General features: G+C 42.2%; 1 protein-coding gene across 2 annotated transcripts; it reads right to left on the reverse strand.

The window, feature by feature from the left end:
- Positions 1-701: 701 nt before the first annotated feature.
- On the reverse strand, positions 702-23,241 carry toc (toucan). Of its 2 annotated transcripts, none has more exons than XM_011068175.2 (11): positions 22,692-23,241; positions 15,037-15,241; positions 14,827-14,944; positions 13,881-14,739; positions 13,345-13,778; positions 13,030-13,139; positions 9,903-10,031; positions 8,418-8,513; positions 5,801-5,976; positions 5,001-5,196; positions 702-3,680 (listed from the first exon to the last, which is right to left on the reverse strand). In XM_011068175.2, the coding sequence occupies exons 1-11, from the start codon at positions 23,061-23,063 to the stop codon at positions 2,458-2,460; spliced, it is 3,918 nt and encodes a 1,305-aa protein (XP_011066477.2). In that variant the 5' UTR covers positions 23,064-23,241; the 3' UTR covers positions 702-2,457. The 2 variants fall into 2 exon arrangements, with proteins under 2 accessions (XP_011066477.2, XP_087265372.1); XM_087409246.1 differs by lacking the exon at positions 22,692-23,241 and adding an exon at positions 21,514-21,765.
- Between the last annotated feature and the right edge of the window lie 1,049 nt (positions 23,242-24,290).

Consider the following 24,290-nt stretch of genomic DNA (forward strand, 5'->3'; position numbering starts at 1 on the left):
TTATGTTCCTTAACACCTGCATTCGATTAAAAGGTTTTTTTTACAATACATTCATTTTTATGAAAGCAATCAAGTTAGTTGGGTGCGATACTCAAAATACATTGTTTCCATAGACACCAAAGGGTTTTAAATCATTTCAAGAGAAGCTATATGATTATTTTCAATTATAAATTATCTTCTCAGATAATTAATACAATAATAAAGTCTAAAATTGGAACCTTAAACAGCTCTAAGACAATTATCGTAAAATATCTCGACTTTGGACTACTAATTATCTGAATAAAAAAAAAACACCATTTAAAATCAATTATCACCTAAAATGATTTTAAATACAAAATTAAATGAATAGCGTTCTTATATAATTAAGTGTATATTTACGTCATCTTTTAACGAGTCTGCTAACACAAACGTATGTTTTAAATTTTACGCCAATTTACTAATAACTTTTGAAACAGTAAACAAAACTACGTTCCAGATATCCAGCACTATGAAAATGAGTTTAATATAAAATCGGACTATAAATATCGAGATGTGATTTCGATAAACTCATCGTATACGAATAACAAAATTTTAAGTTTATTTTTATTTGTAATCTTTATTCTTACTTTATTCCTTCGTAATAAATAAAATTGAAATTATACATATAAACGATATCTCTGTATTAAGTATCGCGGGAAAAAAAATGAGATAACGCGTGCGACTTGCATAACAAAACGCTTTATTAATCTTCAAACAAAAAGGACATCACAGTAGTGTAATCAACAAGATAATCTAATTAATAATGATCTCAACAGTCTAATCATATCTCCTACTTGTGCGAGTGAATTATAAATCATGCAATTGCATAATTCATCTCACGATTCCTTACATTCGTTATTCGCAAAAATATTACGCGTAAATTCTCGCGATGTTTTTGCCGATTAATTTAACATAAATTTTCACTAAATTTCTTTAATATTAACATTTTTTTTATTAAACTGAATTTTGTTTAAATTTGGATTAATTAGTAAAGTCGAATCGAAATACGAATCTCTGACTTAACTAATGCAGTAGCGATAAAGGCAAACGGAAATCTCCCCAGATTGCTCTACAATTTAGATGATACTTATTTATTCGAGAAGTATATAATACATCGATCTTATCAGCACACATGAGAAAAGAAAACATACTTTCTCGATGAGTAATACTTGGCTTCCGTATGTTGGGCGCGCGATGATTAATTCTCTCTTTCATTATAATCTAAAAGCTACGACTTGTCTATGGAACGGACTGTGAAATTAACGCTCTTATCGGAACGTGCTACAAGTTTGTTGCTAACGGTTATCACTGCTCTGCTGCATCTACCAGGTAGATCATCCATGATTCGGTTGTTATTGCGCGCGAAAATGCGTTACAAACAAACGCCGTCCGAAGTGCCGGCAAGAATCGGCAATCGGATTCCTTTTTTTTTCTGCGAGAACGCAACAAACGGAAAACACAAGAGACGACGCGCATCATCTGAAAAAGAATTCGACTTACAAGTACGAAAATCGGCATGATCGCGAGGAACGAGGAATATTTTTCTTTTGTCATGTTCTTATATATAATATATGTATATTTAATCTTCGCAATACTACGTGGTCTCTGTACCAAAAACAAAAAATAGGTGACGCTTATAAAACGTACTCACGTAATTATAAAAGTACCCGAATAACATTCGGTAAAATTCTCGGAAAAATCGCAATAAAAGCTGTTAGCCAAAACGACATTGAACTTCCCTTTTTCAATGTCCGTCAAAGTTCAAAAAAAAGACAAACAAAAAAGAAAACTCCTGCGTGACTCTGCACGTTATGAACTTTGTAGGCGAATATTGCCTGAAAGAAAGGCACGGCTGCCTTGATTACAGCAAACGAAGCAGTTTCGTTGTATGCATGTCGGAAAATTATTACGTAATGGATTTCGAAGATCCTAATCTTAAATCCACCGCGAAAAATCGCTGCCTTAAATCGCAATGCAAAACGTGTGTCGGGGAAGATGAAACGTCCTCGTAATTGAAAAAACCACGGAAACAATCGTACTAATCTAATTTATACAGTCGTAACATTAAAATACATCGTGGAATTCATCCTTAAACATTTCACTAACTTACAACGTTTTATCGTGCGGCACGTTTGCTTGCTTAAAACATAAACGCCACTTTTCTCGCTCTAAATCTCGGCTAGATGTATCGATTGGAAAAGAAAAAAAACGAAAGAGGCGTGCCGGCGTTACACAACATGAAACGTATCTGCAAACGGACGAAGGGGAATGATCAACGAAGATCCGCAACGAATACACGTCGAGGAACGGCTCCACTGTAGGCAAGAGAACAGAGACAGCGGCCGTACGATAATTCGCGATTCGAAACAACACTGTTGTTTACGCGGGAGAAGGAACACGTAAACAGTTAGTAGCAGGCCGCGATTGTTCGCTCGAGTGTTACTTGATCGGCTTGCCCCAAGCAAACTGTATTCCCAGCCGGGGGATATCGCTGCCGGTGGACGATTCGTCCTCGCTGCTGGACGCCGACGTTTCCTCGGAGATCATCGCTTCCCCGCCAGCTTCCTGTGGTCTCTGACCGCCGCCGACGTTGCAATCATCCACCGCCGCTGCTGCTGCCGCTGCAGCGGCCGCCACTGCGGCGGCCACTGCAGAATTTACGGCAGGTGTCGTAGACGACGTGGAAGACGATGAAGAAGATGATGAGGAAGGTGATGATTGATCTTTCCTAGGACGTCGCCGCGAGACCGGCGTCGAGCTGAATGAAGGCGACCATGCGGCCGCCTCTTCCACTGCCGTGGTCCGCGCCGAATCACACGTAGTAGAGATACTTTTCGATCTCGCTCTGGTGTCTATGGTAGGTCTAGTGTTTGGCGTCAACCTTAGTGATCCTTGCCTAGACACTGTCGTTGCGCCCTCGGAGGACCTGGCAACTTTCGGCAATGTGCTGAGCGAGTCAGACGTCCCCCCCTTAGATAAATCGTCGATTTCCAGCGTCCAAGAAACGGAGGCGCCCTTCTCGACCATGAACTTCACCATCGATGACGACGAATGAGCGCCATTCTTTTCGAGCGAATAGCTGTGTTCCATTTGTTCCGAACCTGCGGATCGAGTTAACCGTGGATTAAGCTGATTCGCAAGAACGCTCACCCAGTCGTTCTTGTTTCGTAGCTTCCACTGTAGCTCCTCGTTCCGCTGGGATAGCCGCTTGTTGTGCTTTGAGACTTGATGAATCGATTCGTGAAGCATTTCGTTCTCGTGTGAGATTTGTCGTTCGAAGGAGTCTTTCCTTTGAAGCTGAGCCTTCAAGTCCTCGCATCTGGCTTCCGCCATATCAAGCCGTATTTGCAAAGCGTCCTTCTCCTCGATATCTCGCCTGTAACTGTCTAGCTCTGATCGAAGAGCCGCATTCTCTTGACTCTTCAGCTCGAGCACAGATCTCAGTGACTCAATCTCCGCCATCAGCGCGGCACCCTGATCGTGAACCACGGATCTTCTCATCTCTTCTTTGCGAGCCAGCTCATTAATCTGCTCGGCACGTAATTTCGCAATTGTCGCACGATGTTCCCTCGTGACTTCATCCAGCCTGATGTCGAATTTGTGTCTCTCCTCTTTTAAAGTTTCGACGAGTGTGGCAACCTGTTTTGTCCTAAGAGCCTCCACTGGAAAATCAAAATATTAACTTGAATTTTTCATTTTCAGATGGCAAACTGCTATAATCTTTATCATATTTTATGGAAAATTTAAATATATAATTTATTCTAGTATTCCTAATCAAATTTTTTTATAACAAATTAATACACATTAATAATCTTTGCCGACAACGTGAGACTCCGATGTTTAAAGACACTATTGATATTTTGATTGTAAATTTTGAATAAATACAAATCTATAAAAAGATAAGTACAATACAATTCGACTATAATGATAACAATTCATTGCTAAAGTTTTGACAAAAATAGAATTTTTTTAGCTTTTTATGTAATTCGGAGCAAAAAATTTATTCTATTTTTCGAAGACCTACTGATGAAAGAATTAAAATTCATGTTGCCGATAAAGAGTCAATGTTATTTTTATATATTTAATGCTATCTGCATATATAATGTGTACACACACACACACACACACACACACACACACACACACACACACACACACGCACACGCACACACACACACACACGCACACGCACACGCACACGCACACGCACACACACACACACACACACACACACACGCACACGCACACACACACACACACACTTTACTTTCTTATTCTTCTTTTTATTTTTAGCTTACATCTCTTTTATTTTTTAATTCGTCTACTAGTATTTATTTATCACGTTAAATATGCACCAAAAAAGAATTTTCCCATTATTAAATAAATAATAAATAAAAATTTCATGTTTCAATATGATTCTAATTTTATAATGTAATATAAATATATTTTATATTGGCCCTGAGAGTTGAAAAGCAAAAGTATATACAAAGCTAAGCGAAGAGCACACATTGAATCTATAATTAGCGGCTATCGAAACGTCGAACGTTACGTGAGAACTAAATTAAGAACCAAATCCTTCAGCGAAGAGTTCGAAATATTTTCTAGCAAGAAAAGAAAAAAGACGACAGGCATATTATTAGGATTAATCGCAAATATTTGAGTTGTGCGTAGGCACTACTGAGTCGTCCACTTTAATTAATAATTGTTCCACTTCGTGCAGGCGTGTCGTGCACCGACATTAGGATGATTACGCTCGTTGAGTAACACGTGAGTAACACTAAGTGTAATATCTACTGGCGACGCTTTGTGTCTGTTGAACAATACACTTTCTCGTATTTGTTTCGTGGCGCACATACCAGTGAACAGTTCAGTTATCTTTTTTTCAACCACATATTGCATCATTGCGACGTGTGTATATATACATATGTATATATCCGCGAAAGATCCGAAGAAAATAAATAGATATGTTACATAAGACTTACACTCATCGCGTAGCTGGTCCAGAGCTTTACGATGATCCTCCCTTTCCACCTCGAGTCTCTCCTCCATACTGACACATCTCGCGCGTAAAACGTCGATCTCCGAAAGCAAAGCCGATCGTTCGTTTTTCATCTCCTCGCAATCGGCCTTCAACTTCTCAAAATCCTTCTTCAATTTAGGAGTGGCAAAAGCGTCCAACTGAAAGACACGCAGTTTTATTACGCCATTGATTCGCGAAGATCTCTCTCGTTTTATGTTAAATGGCAAACAACGGCAGCGTTCAGCAGAAAAAGCAACTTTGTAACTGTTCAAATCAAATTTTCTGATTAATCTTGCCCTTAGTTTCTCAATTTAAATGTTTGAACCAATCATATTAAAAAATATTAGAACAATTACAAAACAGTTGCTTTCTCTGTTCAATGCTCTGTTCAATTCATTAATGAAAAATAAAACTCAGAAATACATAGAAAAACGTAAAGCAGTAAGCGAATTAGACTCAGTTCTACAATTCATAAATTAACTCTTAATCGAAGTTCAACTTATTGTTCATCTCTTTTCAATTCTAAAATTGGAAAGAGATGAGGAATAAGTTGAACCTCGACTAAGAGTTAACCATGAGGAACTGGGTCTTATGCCCATTTCCACCAACTTAGATTAATTTTAATCTCGATTCTAAAGATTAGAAAAAGACAAAGGGTAAGTTGAACCGAGATTAAACTACGTTGGTGAAAATGGGCATTAATCAATCACAATAGAGAACCTAAGGCAATAACCTTGCCATGGGTGTATACAAAATGCATACCTCGAACGCCAAGTAGCCTACGCTCACAGCGAGTGCTTGTGCGGCCCGCTCCGCTTGTTCCACGCGGAAATCCACGTAGGGCACGATGGTCTGCGCGGCCTGATCTCGCGTTTCCAGCGATGTCCTCGCCGTCACTGTGTAGGTGCTATTGTGAGGAGTCTCTTTGGACTCACGATCTGCAATCAGCGTCGTCATGGATGTGCATCAGTTATTCCCCTGATCGGTTTACTCCCGAAAATCGCTACGCGGGCACGGTCGTCCGTCGTCGGCCAGACTGACCTACCCGCTCTGCCGTATCAATAAACCGACCCACGTGCCGTCAATCTACATAAGTATCTTGATCGTAATATACGTGGACGCCGCGCTGTCCCTATTACCCTCTATATCATCCGCAACCACCCTAATTATTGCGGGAAGGTCAACGTATAATCCCGACGGTAATAAATCGTTTGCGCTCGTTCACTCGATACTTTAGCAAATTTTTAAACGCACAGACTGTATCCCATATCGAAGAGAGTTCGGCAGAAAGTTCGATGGGAAGAAAGAACTTGGAAAGTCGAAACTCGTCCTGCCGCCGTCGAGTCCAATCGATGTCAACTTCCCATCAACTTGACACATGACGACATGACACGCGCGCACACAGAGAAATTAGAACGAACGGTACAATCGTCCAACGACATCTAAGTGATAAATTTCCCACGTTTACATTGCATTTTTGATTTATGAGATTTCACGTGAAGAAGCGGACTTCTTTTTTTCTTCTTCAAGAATCAAAGCGTGTGATTATTGTTCAAGTTCACCGCTCAATGAAGAGACACCGGGTTAAGGTCAACCGTTGCGACGCGCAGTTCTAGTTGCGGAACTGCCAAAAGACTGCGAGTTGTGGGCCAAGAAAATTCGCTTCCTACACGTTCCTTCTAGCACCTGCCGTCTCCTTCGTCACGTCATCCGTCAGAAAAACTCAAGTATTTTGGGAACGGATCTACGTCGCGTCGGGATGTTTATCCCCGACGCGCGCAAGAAAGGAGCGACGTAAACAGATCCGTATATCAACAATTATCCTTGACGCTCGATTCCACAATGAATGCGACATTCGAACGGTACATTCAACGGCTATCCGCAAGAACGGTCGGTTCACCGATAGACTTATTGATTGATTCTAATCAGGATTGTCATTCGTAACAATTTGCTGGCCAAGTTCGCGCTTCGACTGAATTAGCACGAGCCACGGGCCACCTCAGAGAGCTATATGTCTCCCACCCCAACGCTCATTCCGCCTTGCCATCTTCCTAAATACTCTCCTACCTCCCCACAAGGTAGAACCGCCAGAATTAATAAGCGAAGACGATGGACCATTTTTTGTCCATCGTCTTCGCCATCCAGGGACTACGTGAAGATAACCGAATTCCAAATCTTACGATTAAAACTTTATTATTATGTGTCCTGAGAACTATCACCCTTCTGATTGGCTAAAATATTGTGACGTAACAATTTAATATGATTTATTCTGAATGTGTAAGTTTCCTAAGATTTATAATTTATAATTCTAACTTACCATTAGTATGAGTAGTAATGGCTTATTGTAAAAAATAAAAGATCTCCCCTTCTTTGAAGAAAACTCTCTCGCTAGGTTTATCGAAAGTGCTTTTAAAACTACTCGTCGCTCAATAAAGTCCTCCGTGACGATCGTATTGTACTTCCGGCGTTCTTGGATGCCAAAACCGTCGAGTAACTCAAGTTTTCCGATTTGGAACCAGCCGTCCTTAGATGGAAGAAGACGCGCGCGTGTTCGCGCTTACTTACGGTCGTCGAGCATCGCGGGTCGCGATGGTCGATGTGATCGTATATAAACGTACGTCTCTTATGTTCAGAATACCGCGATAAACGCGAGAGCGAGGTTTACGCGATCGATTATCCCATGTCACGGCGCATCTCTTCAGGCTCTTTTCCGCTCTACAGACGCGGGAATTGAACGCGCAAAACACTGCTTTCGCTATTCCATTACTATTTGGGACAAACAGCCGGCTGCTCTCGATAGCAATCCCTCTCTCGCTCTTTCCAGCGCCGGCGATAGACTAAGTCGAAATGAACTTTTCAAGAGTTTCCAAAAGAAAGCACCAAGGCGCCGGGTAAACAGGTTGATTTTAGTGCTCAGGATTGTATAGGGTGAAAGCCGTGACTTTCTTCGAAACGCCAAAGACTCGTACGCTGAGGAGGACGCACATATACGCATTACAATACGCGAGCGAGGACATCGCGGCGGCTCATCCGGATGCACGGGCGAGCGCGTGCGATGCGTTTTATTGCACCGGCGAATTAATGCGCTTGACCGTGCCTGCGAGTGCGTGTGTGCGTGCGTCGCAGATATGAACGTGGGAACTTTTTTAGAAACCGGCTGTCCATTAAAGTGGCACGGCTCATGGATTGGAAAGTACAACGCGCGAAACGTGAATTCTCGATTTATCTTATCCTTTTGTAAAACGAGTTTAATTGTCGTTTCACAAAATGACAAAAGTCTTAATGGCCTGATCGAGTCTCCTGATACCGGTGGAACTGGTCGACGACGAAGAAGATCTCGCGAAAGGAACTCCATGTCAAGGTAGAATCAAAAACGTACCTTTTATCGACGTCACGGAGGATTTCTGTTTCACACTGGTATTGGCTGCTAATCTCCTCGTTATTGTTGGCTTTCGCGCCGAAGGCGGACTTTTTTCTGTAAAGAGAATGTGTTGCGTTAACGAGAGCATGTTAAATACTAAACGGTAGTACTTGAGCCTGCGTACTTGCCAGCGAGCATACCGAGTACCGTACGGCGAGAACCGTTTTATCGTTCGTGCGAGATTGAAGTTCAAATATAAAGTACGAACGTTTATTCTGTCCAAGGTCTTTTTTCTCGTGTGTTATTATTGTATTTTGTCCGTTTAATAATATATATACGATTTAACGCGCGAGAGACTAACTACGTTTTAAGTAACTGGATTAGATTGTTATTAATGTTATAATTAACATAACGCAAATGGTTTCATTATTAAGGGTGATTTTGACGAAATTACGATTAATCAGCGATTAATTCAGCCAGGGAAATCGCTTGCTGCAAAATTTCTAACTACATAATTCGTTGCCCCCAATCTACATTGTAAGTGCTTGATATTTATGACATGTCTATAACAAAATAATTATGATTAGAAGCTCCATTTTTATGGTTATTACTGCTGTTAATAATGTTAATAATAATAATTATAGTTCTACAAAAAATATATAGTTGGCACGAAAATGATTATATAAATTATAATTAAATTATGATAACTACTATCATTTTTTTTTTCAGTGTAATCTTTTCGTATTTGTTAAACAATCAAAAAATCCTTCAACAGTAACAAAATAGTACAAACACTAATTATTATTTATTTGATTAAGATATTTGTTGCGAAATTTCTGATTACATAATCTACTATTCCTAACTTTTTCATATGTAAAAAAAATCAGTAATCTGTCCAAATAAAACAGTTATTAAATTAATACAGATTATTTAATAAATTAATTGCTGATTAAATTCGGAGTCGCCCTTAAAATCTAATCTGCGAAATGATGACCCTGAAACGTTCATTCAGCGTGAATATTCATCGCGTCAAGCGGCAGACCTGTCAGAGGATTTCTCCTGGTCTTCGCCGTGCCTTGAGGGGGAAAGTAGCAAGGTGAAAAGCCACGAGTAGACTTTGTTAACATGACCGTAACGATGATTGCAGGCGCCTTCCTATTTAGCGAATAACAGGAAAATGGTCGTAAGAGAGTAATTTTTTGAAAATGTTCAAAGACGTGTATTACTTATCGACTCTAACGCATTGTTTCGTGAATCGTAAACAGGTAAACGTAGTCAAGTCCCAAAGAGACGCTCTTTCTCTTTCTCCCTTTTCATCGTCGCTCGTCACGGCAGCGGTGCTCCAACCGGAAATACGCGACGGTGCTCCCGTTCCTCGCCGCGCATTTTGCCCTCCCCTCTCCTGATTATCATACCGAAGCGCATATATACGCGCGTTACACGGCGTAGTTACCTAATAATCTAGAATGACAGGACTGGCGAGTGTATAATGTATATATTTACCGAGTTCCACCGTCGCCACGTCGATGCAGTTCTTCTTCGCGTCGAAACTGTTGACGCGAACCTGATGGTGATTGACATGGCCATTCGAGACGAATCTCCGGGGCGGGTTCGCGGACGTCGGTGATCTCTCTGAAAATAAATAACGAGAACATTCGCGACGTGAAACATAAGGTCTGTTTTTTATTCCTGTATCAGACTACGCTGGAACTTTCTTTCTCACTTTCGCCAAATATCAAGCATACATCTATCTCACGTTAAGTTCTAAAAGTGTATTTTCTACGGCTACAGTTTAGCTACAAAAAAACAGACCTATTATGCGAAGTGAAAATGCGCGGAATCTCAGAGAGAAGAGATTAATATTATCCGCGGGGGAAAACGGGAGATCACAAGCGATTAAACTGGTTGTAGAAAGCAGCAGGTGGTCGTCGATAGAGTCGATTTTACCGCGCATGATACACACCGGAAAGATCACCGTTATGCCAAATCCAACTCTTTCTACCTCGTTTGAAGCTGCCAAGACGCATCTTCGCCGAGTCTCGGGCGAAGTTCGTCCTCATCGGGACGGTCCTGTCCTTTGATCCTTGTTGGCCCATCTCGTCAGCTCCCTCCGTTCACCATCTATCCATTACAATCCATAAGTGAGGTCGTCCGTGATCCCCGTCGACGGCGGCGCAACTGGCCCCGCGCGCGCTACCTTCATCCTTTCGCCGTCGTAACTCGTGAGCCGAGCATGAGAATCACAATCGTACGTGTGTATGCCGTCGTGTCGACGTTGTTCATCAGCATAAACAACGGTATACAACGAGTATATCTTCCGCCTTTCAGAGTGCCGCCGCCACCGCCGCCACCGCCGTCGCCGCCGCCGCTGGCGCCGATCGATCGCGACGCTGCCGTTCTCCTTCGGCACGCGAGAGAGCCGCCGCTATTATGTTGTACTTGGTCCCGTATCGTGTATCCCACGTCGAGCGTTATCTCGTTCCGGACACCTGACACCGATCGACGAGGATCGTATGCGTGGCTCCGTTATGTCACACGGCGATCACGCGTCGAACTACGCGTGTCCTACCTTACAAGCATACCCCGGCGAATTCCAGCGTGCAAGAGATCACGAACAGCTTGTGACTCTGACGTTTGATCTACGATTTTCTTCGCGTGGGTTTTCAGCGGCTGCCGATTCCGATGGCGATTGCGTAAGACCACGCGGGGCGGATCGAGAGACCGGTAGTCGCGTATCGACAGTCGTCGACCTTGGCAACGCACGTGGTCGTCGCTTGGTCGGGTACACCTGCTGCTGCTGCTGGTGCCACTGATGCTGCCGCCGCTGATGAAAGTGGGGATGGGAAAACGGGTGAAGAAGGGTGACAGGCATCCTCACCGAGCGACGGAGGTGCACGACGATGCATCGCGAATCGCGAAGGTGCAAAGAAAGCACGACGAAAAAGGGTCCGAGGTAGCCGGAAATAACGCCGCCGAGTGGCGTTGACCTGTGCAATTGTCGACCGGGCGACGTGGTGCCGTTAAGGCAGATATCGTTGGATCTGGGCGCAGGTGGATGCACCAGTGTAGGTTGCACCTTGCACGGACACCTCCGTTTTACCGTTCACAGTGAGACCAACGCGATATGGCCACATAAATAATCAGCTGTGTAACGGGGACGTCGTTTCCGATGCGACAGGTAGTGGATAAGTCGGATCGTCACCGTGCGAGATGATTGATCGAGTTTAAGAGGAATAAAATCCGTAACAGAAATTCATAAAACGGGTGATAGGCAAGAACGTAGGCTTTCACACATGTATAATTCGCACGCACGTGCTCACGCGCGCGCGCGCGCGCGAGCAGAGAGAAGGGCCAAAGGAACGCAACGGGGAAATAGGTCAGGGAAGAGGCGAGGCTTTGGAAACACTCTTGTCCTCGCACACAATCGCGTCGTCGAAGAACAAGCGACTGGAACGAAATCTGGTCGAAGGTGTTACCACGAGAATGTGTCCAAACGAGAGAACGAGAGTCAATTCAATCCGGGCCACCGCCTGGATGTACCGAGCGCACTCCGGTAACTCGTTCGCTAACGAGACATCGGCTGTCAGCGGCTGTCCCTTCTTTTTCTCTCTCTCTCTCTCTCTCTCTCTCTCTCTCTCTCTCTCTCTTTTCTGTCTTTCCTTCCCCCGTATATGGGTTCCTTACGCACCGTCACGCACTATCCGGTGACCCGATTTTAAGCGTATGAGAGCGAGGAACGATAGGTGCGCGTCTCGCGGAAGAAGGACGACGATAGACGGCTAATGCATTGGAAAATACACATACATGTACGTACATGTCCGTCTATATATGTACACATGTGTACACTACACTGTACGACCTAGCACGAGAGCCACCGAGGACTGCCGACCGGATGGTGGATGTTGAATGCGACTGCGGCGAAGCTGCGCGATGCGCGCCGGCTCGACGCAGTTTCCTCTTATTCTACAGTGGAAGCAAAATGACGCCTTATGTTCCCCATTGGCGCCGACAAAAGGGGCAATAAAGTTCTTCAGCGTCCTCGATGACTCGAGCTTTTACTCTCGGGTCGATAAAGAGACCTCGCCTTTCTCTCCGGTAGGTAAGCGGCACGTAAAGGAGAATCTGGAGATCTCTTCTGTTCGCGCATATCCTTCTTGTCGGGGTAAAACATTGACCTTTACAAATTGGGACAATTCCGCTTTCCGAATTTGTATGAACAACCCGTGAGATCACATTAATTTATTTACTATATCTTCAATGCGAGATAAAATCGGCTCTATTAATTTCTAATTCGTTTTGACTGATTTTAAGATCGCTTTTAAGATCGCTTTATTGCGAAGAGACTGATTTTAAGATTGCTTTTATTATTGCGAAGAGATTAGTATTAATTATTCACAATAGCCAGAAATATGTTCATAAAGTTCACACAAGACAACATTTGTATCTACTTTCCCGAATGCAAATAAAGAGCTTGTACTAATAATAAGTCACATTGAGAAAACCTTACGTATCTCGCATATTAATTTATGTTTAAAAATTCATTCAATAAATATAATATAATTTTAATCACGTCTACTATGTCACCTAGCACATTGCAAATTTTTCAAATATAGATATCGATGCTACTTACTTGGCATGTCCTTACTTGGGCCACTACTGAGGTCACTCATGGAACTACGAACAGAACTCCTGGCTGTTTCTTGCGTCGGTGATTTCATTTCTTGCCAACCACGCATCCTCCTAAGACAAAGATATTTCCAATATAATTCATGATACAGAAAAAAAATGCTATTTTATCACTGCTCGACAATTATATAATATTTGGGATTGGATTGACAAAATTATTAATATCAAAAAATATTTCGCTTATTGATAAAAATAAAATTTATATTTATATAATATATTTATTATGGAGTTTTATTATAGAGTTTTCAGTTGGGCTCACCGTTTATCCTTATTATTATTATTATTCGCATCGCCTGCTTTCTTCGACGCTGGTCTCGTGGAAGGTGACAAAGTGAGATTCTGCAATACTCTTGATTTTACTTCTTTTCTAACTGATCTCGTTCTCTGCTCATTTTTACCAGCCTCTATCTTGTTCATCACAGCGTCCCAGCGACCACCCTTTCTGGCGGATCTCTGAGAACGTCTCGCTTCCTTTTCTGCATCGTCTTTCGAAGATGACTCGATCATAGCCTTGATTTTCGAGACAACGTTTCTCTTTGGCATTTTATATTTTTTCAAAGGCATCGTATCGGCTTTGCTTTGTGGTTTGGGCCTGATGTTTTCGTTCTTCTCAACTTTTTCAATCGTTGTGACTTCAGCAGAGGTCGTTGTGTCATTCATGTTGCTTGTTTCATCTGATGCCTTCGCGGGACTCTATATATACACACACACGTACACACACATACAATTTTTTTTGAAATTCTAAAAATTCTTTTCTTATAACTAATTTTAAACCTCGCCTTCACGTCAACGTACCTGTAAGTAATCCATGATAACGTTCGCCACAATAGGCGAAGGCTGGCTCCTTTGAGAGAGTTCGGTATCTCCGGTATCAGGGGTATGGTCATCATTCTCTTCCGGCGCTTGTTCACCAGGCGCCTGTAGCTTGTCCAAGTCCGAGTAAATTCCGCTCGAATCCATTTCTTCTCCGGTGAAACTAGGGCATACGCGTTCGCCCGGTGCACAGAATAGCGTGCCATCGATTACTTGTGCTTTCCTGTCGCCCCGCACAATTTCCTCGTGTGCATCCGCGTCACTCTCGGTAAAGAAATCCGAATCAGTCATTGGATCTTGTCGGCAAGGTGCAGGAAGATTGACCGGCGGCACTGCCATAGATGGTGGATCCGCACCGCGGCTGGCTGGTCTCGAATTCTCGCCGTCTCCCTGGTAGCCCGCTTCCAAACTAGTGATGCTTGTGACCGATGTAACGAAGCTTACCGGCACGGTGTTACCTCTGATCGGCTCCACGGGTTTAGGATCGAGTGGTAGTTCTTCCGGCGATGGTGTTCTCTCGGTACAGCCCTCTTCGGCGGGTTCCACGTCGACTAATGGTCTCGTCGAAGCGGACGCTCGGGTTAATGCCAATTTCGAGCCAGCCGATCCAGTGAGATTCTCACAGGATGGTGTCCTGGAGCATTCCAACGCCACCGTGAAATCTGTCATCTGGTCCGGCGTCAATATACCGAGACTCTCGTCGTGTTCGAAGGAGTTCTGTTTGTTCAGCATCAAATAATGCGGAGCTGCGCTCGCATCATTGTAACTGCTCAGAGTCGATTCTACGAGACAGGTGTCACCGACATCCTCGATCATGCTCAGCTGAGATTCTTCAAGTAGCCTGTCATCAACGAAACAATGTACAACATGAAGCATTCGTGTGTCTCGTAATAGAATCGCACTTGAAACGTGTGTATGATATTCATACCTGAATAAACTGCTTTTCTCCTCGCTGAGATGCACCAATTGTTGCACATCATTCTTGTCGATGTCCCATGCGGGTGAGATCGTGTATGTCTGATCGTGTATGTCTATCGCCGAATCAGCTGAAAGACGAGATTGCGTTTCGTTTGTGTTAATACTACATCAGATCATATATCTACATATTTAATTAATTATAAATGTGAATGTGAATTACTTTTGATGGTGGGCGAAGACGTTGCGAATCCTGCAAATTCCCGCGGAGTGGGGGATTCGTCCTCGCTGTTAAATTGAAAGCATCCTGAGAAGATAGTTGATCGGCGACTTCCCGTCAGGAGTCTTGATGCCTCGAGTACTCTCGATTTCGGGAAGAACGACGGTCGTGCTGCTCGTGGAACAGGTATCCGACTCTCCCCTACGTTCTGCGAACAAGAGAACAGCAAACGAGGTATGAGCGCGCAATTTCTTGAGTCACGCAAAGATCATCATGGTAGAAATGATAAAAAAAAAAAAATTTCTCCCTAGTTACAATTAATTACTGCTTAATTACTAGAGTAGTAATTTTATATATATATATATATATATATAAATAATATATATATATATATATAATTACTACTAGAAATATATATATATATATTTATTTATTTATTTATTTATTTCTTTTTTTCAAAACCAGGTTCAATTTGATGCGAAGTGAATTGCCCTTGGCCTACCTCCAAAATAATAACTCTATCCTCGTGGAAATGAATCAGAAATGTCTCTGACAGTTGGTTAATTTAATTTGAGTTCATAACAGCGCATATCTCTCTTTCTCTCTTTTGCTTTCGTGCTTTTTTCTCGTAAACGCGGATAACTGCGCGATTTTGTTTGCGGCGCCTTCTTTTCGCTATGTAACGGATACATGTAACGCTAAGCGACGATGAACACGAGATAATTACGAGACTTATTATCAAGCTCGTTTTCTTTTCTCGGAGAGACGCGAGATATATTAATGTCGCCACTTAAATGTTCAATAACTCGGCGTCAAAGTTATTTTTCTTTCTTCCCCGTTGATCCAAAGTGTACCATCAGAACGAGGCAAAACTGTGCTAGCGTGTCTACGAATAATAGCAGATATCGTCGATAGCTCTCCCCGTTCCGAGAAACGGGACAGCACGTAATCGACGAGTGCGTGCGTGAGTTCACCAACGATAGAACGCTGAGTATGTGGACGAGACTGAGAACTAGGTTACTGCGAACCGCTACACAGGTCGGGCTCCCGACCGTGAATTACTGACGGATCCTCTCTTTTCCTATTGCCGAACCGTGCGTTAAATTAAAATTTTCGTAACCGATCGTCACCGTGCCGTTGGTAGAAAGAGAAAAAAAAACAACGCACGGATATAAATGACAGTGGTAATAGTTCTGCTCATCACGCAGCGGCGTCGAATAATCTATCCAATTTATCTAAGGTAATCAGGCTAATTTATCTAGAGGCGCCAAAGTGTAAACAACGTAGCGGAAGTACGTATTTTTTTTTTTAATATCATGACATATCCTTCGTTCGAGCTTACGCACGAGCGTGACGTTCTCTTCATCTCTTTACATCAGATTACTGGATACTCTAACGGAATCCGGCCATGAGCGATTGTATCAAAATTCTACGAGAAGGAAAGGTATATATACTTCTACCTTGCATATATATTACAATCCTACTTTAATTTATACTGTCTCATTCTATAACTTTGAATGTAAGTAAATTGCCTGTAAGAATCTCCGTGGTTATTAATACGTAAATAATACATTTATACAGCGATAAGATATAATTTGCAAAAAATTGAAATGTTCTTATCAATGAAGTTAATTGCACTCGCTCTTATAGGCAATTTACTTATCTTTGATTTATTCTTGGAATTACAAAACTATTTTTACTTTAATCTATAACTTTAATTACGAAGTAAGACAGTAAAAGTTAGAGTGAATTAACATACATATATACAGGGAGAAAGTATTTATATCTTTCTCTCTCGTAGAATTTTGACAAAATTAGCCAGACTGTATTATCTATAATCTTAAAGTTATAGATTAAAGTAAAAATAGCGATGTATCAAAGAGTACAAATCAAATATAAGTAAATTGCTTACATTGAAAAAATGTTAGATGCATCAATAGCATTATTTCAATTGAAAATAATCTTACGGATTCACTAATAGCATTAATGAAATAAACAAAATTTAATTAAAATAAGAGCATGACATATTTCATTAACAGTATTATTGTGCGTATGAATTATATAACTAATTAATTTTTTATTAAAATAATGCTATTGACGTAGCATTTATTTCAATGTATAAAAACAATTGCAGTTGATAAGTCCATCCATATAGTGCAGAAGTTTGCTGCAACATTGTTCGAACGTTGGCAATGTTGCAGCAATACCACTGGAATGATCCGCGCTGTAGTGTACATACATTTAGACTCAACAGAAGTTACGCAGAGCGGCAACGTAATGGGTCAGCAATCATCACGGTCACACCTGTTTCCCGCCTGCGCCTTTCACATCCTTAGATTTTATTCTCCATCGTTATCGAAATATCCATTTTCTCGGTGCTCCGCGCGCTGGTGTGCCTAAGTATAATATATGCGGGCGCCGCAGCACGAGGCGACGACATGTTGTCACGACAATAAAATGCTAAGACGGAAAAAAAAAACGCTGACGGCGAGTCAGCGTAATGGTAGAGCCGCGATCGCGAGGAAAGGAGAGCGAATGTGTGAGCCGCGAATTAAAAAATTGTGAATAAAATTTGCATGCCGAGCGAGGAGCCGGCCATGCCCGGTATGCAAAATAAAGTGGCAAAAGGTTAAATCTCGCACGGGTTTATCCACGAAGTTTAATTCGAGCCAATTTGTGCCGACGCGTGTTCAACAGTCGTGGTTTGTTACTTTTCGAGACGAAAAAAAAAAGACGAGGAAAAAAACCGCCCACCTTTAATGATGTGCCAAGTGCAGCCTAGTGCGTCCGCGCCTCTTGGATGGAATTACAAGGCAATCTAATTTTTACGTCACTCGTCAAGTTTACAGCGACTAAAAGTCGTCGAGTGATACAAAATATTTCTCTTCTCCTTTCATGCCCAGAGGCGAAATCGCGGAGAAAATAATATCGTGCGTACACGGTACCACATATTTCTATTCAGGTAGAAACTTAAGACCGTATTTTATTACGGAATTTCTCATGCCGCAATTATCGACTTGTATGTCACGCAATTAAGATAATGCGCGCGGCAGCGTGACTTGTAACACTGGTTATATATCGACGGCGTAGTTGCCGGCGCGGAGTACCACGGCAATTGATTATAATTCCAATGGAATACATTCCCGCGTCCGTGGCACGCGTTTACGATCGACCGCCGAGCCCTGTTCATGAATCCATGATCCAACAAAGATTGAAAGCTACCACGACGCGAGTAGCGTTGTGATAGCTTCCTTTTTTTCCGTTTTAAATTTCAGTACTTTCCAGCAAGAGACATATCGGTATTCAGAGTTATTTCAAGATCCATTGTTTATTTCAAGACTGTCTTAAGTAATGTCTTATACTGATTCTATGAGTTGGTAATCCTAAGTGTTATTTATCGGTGAAGTTAATCAATAACCAATTTGTACGACTAATTGGCCAACTTCATCGATCAAGACTTCCAACTCATTGTAGAATCAATATGAAGATGCTAATACGACTCTCTGATTGGTTCATGACATCTTAAGACTGCACTTAAGAGTCTTATATAAGAATCAAAATATTGAATACTGGCCAGAGAGTGCTTTCCATGTATATCCGTTTTTACTTTAATGTCGGTTCAACTTACTCCTCATCCTTTTCTGATTCTTAGAGCTAGAAAAAGATGAAGAGTTAGTTGAATCGAAATTATAATTAAATTACATTGGAATTAGAAATGGATATTAATGAGCAACAAGTTGATGACATAAAATCATTCTATGTTTTTTGACATTCAATGAGTAACAAAGACAGAATAAAACTGGTGTTGACTTGTGTCACTAAATGAAAAGCAATTTAAAATTGAAAAAAAAACTTCTTGTCACGTCAGAGAGAATACATTCAATCTGTTCTTAGTTGAATATTTTGCATGGTTCATCTTTCCTCTTTTTTTCACATTGAAGAGGAAAAAAAAGGAAAAGATTAATTGTGTAAGATCAGATAAAAAAAGAATAAACTCAGTGTAATACAATGAATCATTATATCCTTGTTTGCTAATTTGAAGAAAGATGAAACGACCATTGTGTTACATTGTCTCTTGAAAAACACCATTTGTCTACCTGCTGAACGGATAAGCTCGAAGTTGTGTCTATTTCCAGAATCTTGGCAGAGGATTGCGTCTCCGTATATTAGCGACTTCACTTATCAGACGTTACGTAAGACAGAGTGTTGAACCGCGTTATCGGTGTCAATGTCAACAATGCACACTAAATATTATAGTTTCATCATTGTGCAGTTAATAATTGGGAGCGTGGCAAAATTTTACACACCTAACCGAGTACTACACTTCAAACTGCACGTAAATAAAATAAATCAGAATCATATAATCTTCGTAGAGATAAGCTATCGCAAAAGTTGTTTGTCGTTATTTATTAACATTCTTCGCGTGTCTACGATTGTCACGAGTTGAAATAAAATCGACAACCGTCCAATAGATAGAGAGACTGCCGACTGCCAGGCTCGTCTCCGAGCATGCATATAAAGACACAGTGTGCATTTATAAGCACGCGCCGTAAAATCGTAATTAATTTCAATAGAACCCATTGAGACTTTCTTGACGAGATCGTCCATATGCGAGGAGGCAGCTACTTGTTTTATCCTATCCAGTCGCGTCACTATTTCTCATTGACGAAACTCGCAACAAGTTACCACGCGATATTCTGAAGAGAGGAAGAAGCGTACTCTGTGTCATTGGCATCTCTCACTGCGCGGCACTGACCAGTGACCACGGACCAGGTCGCGGATCTCCCCACGGGCAACACGCTGAACGCGGCGCTGTGCCGAGTTCCGTTTTTCCGCCGCGGCGTGAAACGAACGGGAGGAAGAGAAGAAGAAGCGAGGACGAGGAAAGCAAAACAATCGCGCGGTGCGCGGCGCGTTGAGCTCGCGAAGCGTCGGAGGATCGATAGCGACTAAACGACAGGCCGCGATCGCGTCGCGGTCGACGCGGCGTGGCGTGTACGACAATAAAACGTTTCGGATTCGCTTCGCGATCCCCGGTTACACCTGCCGCGTGCCACCACCGCCTACACCGCCGTCGCCGCCGCCGCCGCCGCCGCCGCCGTTGCGACCGCCAGGCGCGTAGCGAGTGAGCGAGAGACGATGACGATTATTCTATCCTCTATCCTGTCGGAACACGGCCGGTATTCGCATTCACCAAGCCGTGAATCCGCGCGTCGCGTCGCTCGCCGCCGAGTGGCCACTGTGTACACTGTACACGAGCAACGTCGAATTATCGTCATTATGCGAAGCAGGCTGCTTGACCGCTCGATATCGTCGCATCGCGACGTACGTGGCAGTTTTCAAGGACATCCTGACGAAAATACAAACTGGAGCAAGTCGAGTGTAAGGGGAGAGTAATAGAAATGTACATGAGAATTTCTAAACAGCGAAAATTGAGATAATGATACGAAGACACGATAAGAAATTTTTTGTATAATATAATACGTTTTGCCTCAATTTTCGCCTCTTAGGCCCAGTTTCATTCACGTTCATTAACTCTTTTCAATTCTAGAATTGGAAAAAAAATGAGAAATAAGATGAACCTCGGTTAGAAGTTAACCGTGAGTTGTAAAACTGGAACTTTAGATCATATATTCGTATATGTAGTTCCTTTTATTTTAAGACTGTTTTAGGTAATTTTTTAAGATGCTGATACGACCCTTCTGATTGGCTCATGACATCTTAAGTCTGTCGCATGCTCTATAACAAGTCGTTACTTAAGCTTTAAGTTTTAAGCCGTAAGAAATTGACCAGTCACAGTCAAATATGAGAAGAATAATCCACTATAATTAGTCAATTTCTTATGGCTTAAGAGTTAAAACTTAGGTAATGGCTTATTGTAAAAAGCCTATGTACTTAAGACAAGTAAATATAAGAACCGGCTATGAATACCAGTCCTAGAATCCTTCATTTACGCTTCTGTCACTTTCCCCTTAGGCTTATAAGACACAAAAAAAACTAAGCAGTAAGAAAATTAACATGTTGGATTTGCTATTGCTTGAGGCCTACAATGAGAGTAATATGGTATAATAAGATGTAAGAAATCGATCAAGTACAGTCGAATGTAAGAAGAATAATCGACTATGATTAGCCAATTTCTTACAGCTTAAGCTATAATCACACTAGCGATGGCGCAATTGTGATTGACGATTTTCAATAAGTTTAGAGCAAAGCAATCGATGACTACCTTACTTCGATTGAGAAGTAATCGTCCATTGTTAATCCAATCGCGCAATCGCTAGTGTGATTACGGCTTAACGATTTACTACACAATATTACTCTCATTGTAGACAGCCCATTACATTGTGACCTTACGGTCTTTACTATAATTGGCCAATTCACTTATTGTACAAATTTTTCAGTGTGCCTTATATCGCTCTTACATTTAACTTCTACTCCGATTTCTATTTTCGCCAAAGTAAAGTTTTTTTTTCGGCTTACCTCCGGAATTATCTGTGTCTCTTGCATCATTTATCTATTTTAGCTGAGAAGGAAAGATTAGAGAATTCGCGAGATGCGTGCCTGTAGCAATTTCGTGCTATAATGTACGCATCTATAGCTCAGTTTAGAAAGTCTCGGGAATCTTCAAGAATCTTCTTTACGTCTTCCCACGCGTTAACTGTGAAATTGACGTTAACTGTGAAATTAATCTAGTCGTCGAAGCGCGCGGGACTTTTCTTAAAGTCGACCTTTGGTTTAATTAAAAAAAAAAAAAAAAAAAGTAAATAAATAAAAGGAAACACGATTTCCTTGATCGCATCTCCGAGGCCCCGACACATTTATTATCCGGCGTCTGTCACGTTGGAGGACTGTTGGCGCGCGTGTATCGTGCGTATTTCTCGCGTGCGGTAAATGGAGCACTGGGAAATTCGCCAGTGTCCAGATTATCTATCCGCGTCTGCGCCGTGGAACGTGCTCTAAATTATGTAAAAGTAGCATCGTACCTCGTCCTCGCTCGTGCATACGATCCAGCTGTGATATTATTTCACGACATATCGCCATTTACCTTGTTCTTTCTTCCCTGAAGCACCTCGGATTGCGCGCGAACGAAACGCGATTCAGCGACGTCGGAGACGTACTGAAATTGAACAACCACCTTCTACACGACCGTTGTAACGAGAATCCACGCGATCATGCGATTCGAAAATCGCAAAGTGACCTTTTCCTCGGCAAACGATTCTACGCGATTCAGCGAAACACGAAAAATACAAATACGAGCAAAGTAATGAATAATGTTTTCGTTGTTATTTGCTCATCCAAGTATTTGCCTTCCTTTCTTCCTCTCTTCGCATTAATTCGAGCTCGCGACCTACAACGTCAATAGTTTTACAACTATTTCACTCGACGCCGCCGAAGGTTTTTCTCGTTCTATCGGAAGCGAGTTTACCCGGGAAAACGATACTCTCGATAACAACAAACATCCATTTACCGCGAATCGGCGATATTACGATTGGCGGAGGAAGAGAGAGAGAGAGAGAGAGAGAGAGAGAGAGAGAGAGAGAGAGAGAGATTCGACGTTTCCACTGCACTTTTTTCTTTTTTCCTCCTTCGCTCTCTTTCTCTCTCTCTCTCTCTCTCTCTCTCTCTCTCTCTCTCACCCTTTTTAGAAGGAAATTTACCTTGGCCATGTCGTGGGTGGGACCTCGACGATTCGGTACTCGGCTCCCCTCAGTCGTTCCCAGATGTGCGTTCCTCGTTTGCAACTGATTCGAACGGGAGTGTCCCAAGTCACATATCCATCGCCGTGTACCCGCACGCGAAAGGCTCACACCGGAACGCTGCTGCACGGCTGAACCGTCGACGACGCACGGCGTAACGGATATCGTCGCGGATAACGCGACGCCTCGCGTCGCACCACCGTTCCCTCGCAAGCGCGACGACGCTCTCAACGTCGGCGTCGCCGACGGCGGTGTTATTGATCGACGCCGTGCGGAGGCGTCGCTGTCCGTCGCTGTATCGCGTTGGGCGGCGGGGGTTGGAGGGATCGCCATCGCCGGCGATCAGGGAAGAAGCGTCAGCGAAATATTTTCGCGGACATTCGGGGGTGGGATACGGAAGCGAGGGGAGAGAACAGACTGCCGGAAGGGTAGAGCGAAATCACGGAGCTGAAATGAATCGTATCTCGTATACGTTGCGATTACTAGTACGCGGATGTTTCATTGCCACTAAGCACCTTTCGAACGTTCCTTCTGATATACCGATTACCATCAAAACACTGTGTTGCGCGCGAAATATCTTAACGTCAACACAGCCTCCTTCTTTGTTCTCCTTCTCTGCCTCTCTCTCTCTCTCTCTCTCTTTCTCTTTTTTTTCCCCCCCTTGTTTCAGTAATAGCTCGCCTGAAAGCAGAGGAAGTACAAACGTAAACGGTGTTACTCGGTGTTGGCAAAAGAAACTTTTTAAAAATAACGCGTCCCTCGCTAATAATGAAACAATAAAGCGCCATTGAATGTAGTATAAAAGTTTTAGAGCTATCCTTTAATTTGTTCCTTGGGATGTAGATACTTCCCCCTGAGTCACGAGGCCTACACGATACGCTGGACAAGAGGGATGCGTGATTCATCACTTGCGGCGTTACGACGATAGTTCTATTTTTTGTTTTCCACATCACGTACGTACGTATAAGGGCCATAATACATAAAATAGTACAGTTAAACAGTAAGGGTTTAATTGCATCGATGTCGCTTTGACTTTAAGCGAAAGTTAAAACTCTATCTGTCTTGTTTTAAAGCCAAAACGAGACAGAGACAGAAAGACTTTTAAGCCTCATTTTAAGCCTGATCTACAATGTGCTTTTTGTTTCCTGTTTCTTGCTTTTTGCTATTTATTGTATTTTCTCTTTTTGTTTCTTATCCCGTTTCTTATTTTTCTGTTGCTCGAGATAAACGTTGACGAACTTCAGAAAAAACAGAAAACACATATCAAGAATTATAATTGTTGATAAAACGATCACAAAGAAGCAAAAAGCAAAAGGTAAAAAGTAAGAAACAGGAAACAAGAAAGAGCACATTGTACAACAACCATTAAAATCAAAGTAAGTTGGTGCAATCGAGCCTAAGACATATAATCAGTAAGGAAATCAACATACAGCTGTTGGGTTTACTACTGTTAACGTTATGACTTTACAGTCTCTATTGTGATTGCCAATTCGCTTACTCTTTACTGTCTAAATTCTTTATTTCAGAGTGAATCTCATTCTAAAGAGTAAAATCTCTTAG

This window comes from Acromyrmex echinatior, chromosome 9 (assembly GCF_024713525.1).
Source record: "Acromyrmex echinatior isolate Ae372 chromosome 9, ASM2471352v2, whole genome shotgun sequence".
Classification (NCBI taxonomy): Eukaryota; Metazoa; Arthropoda; class Insecta; order Hymenoptera; family Formicidae; genus Acromyrmex; species Acromyrmex echinatior.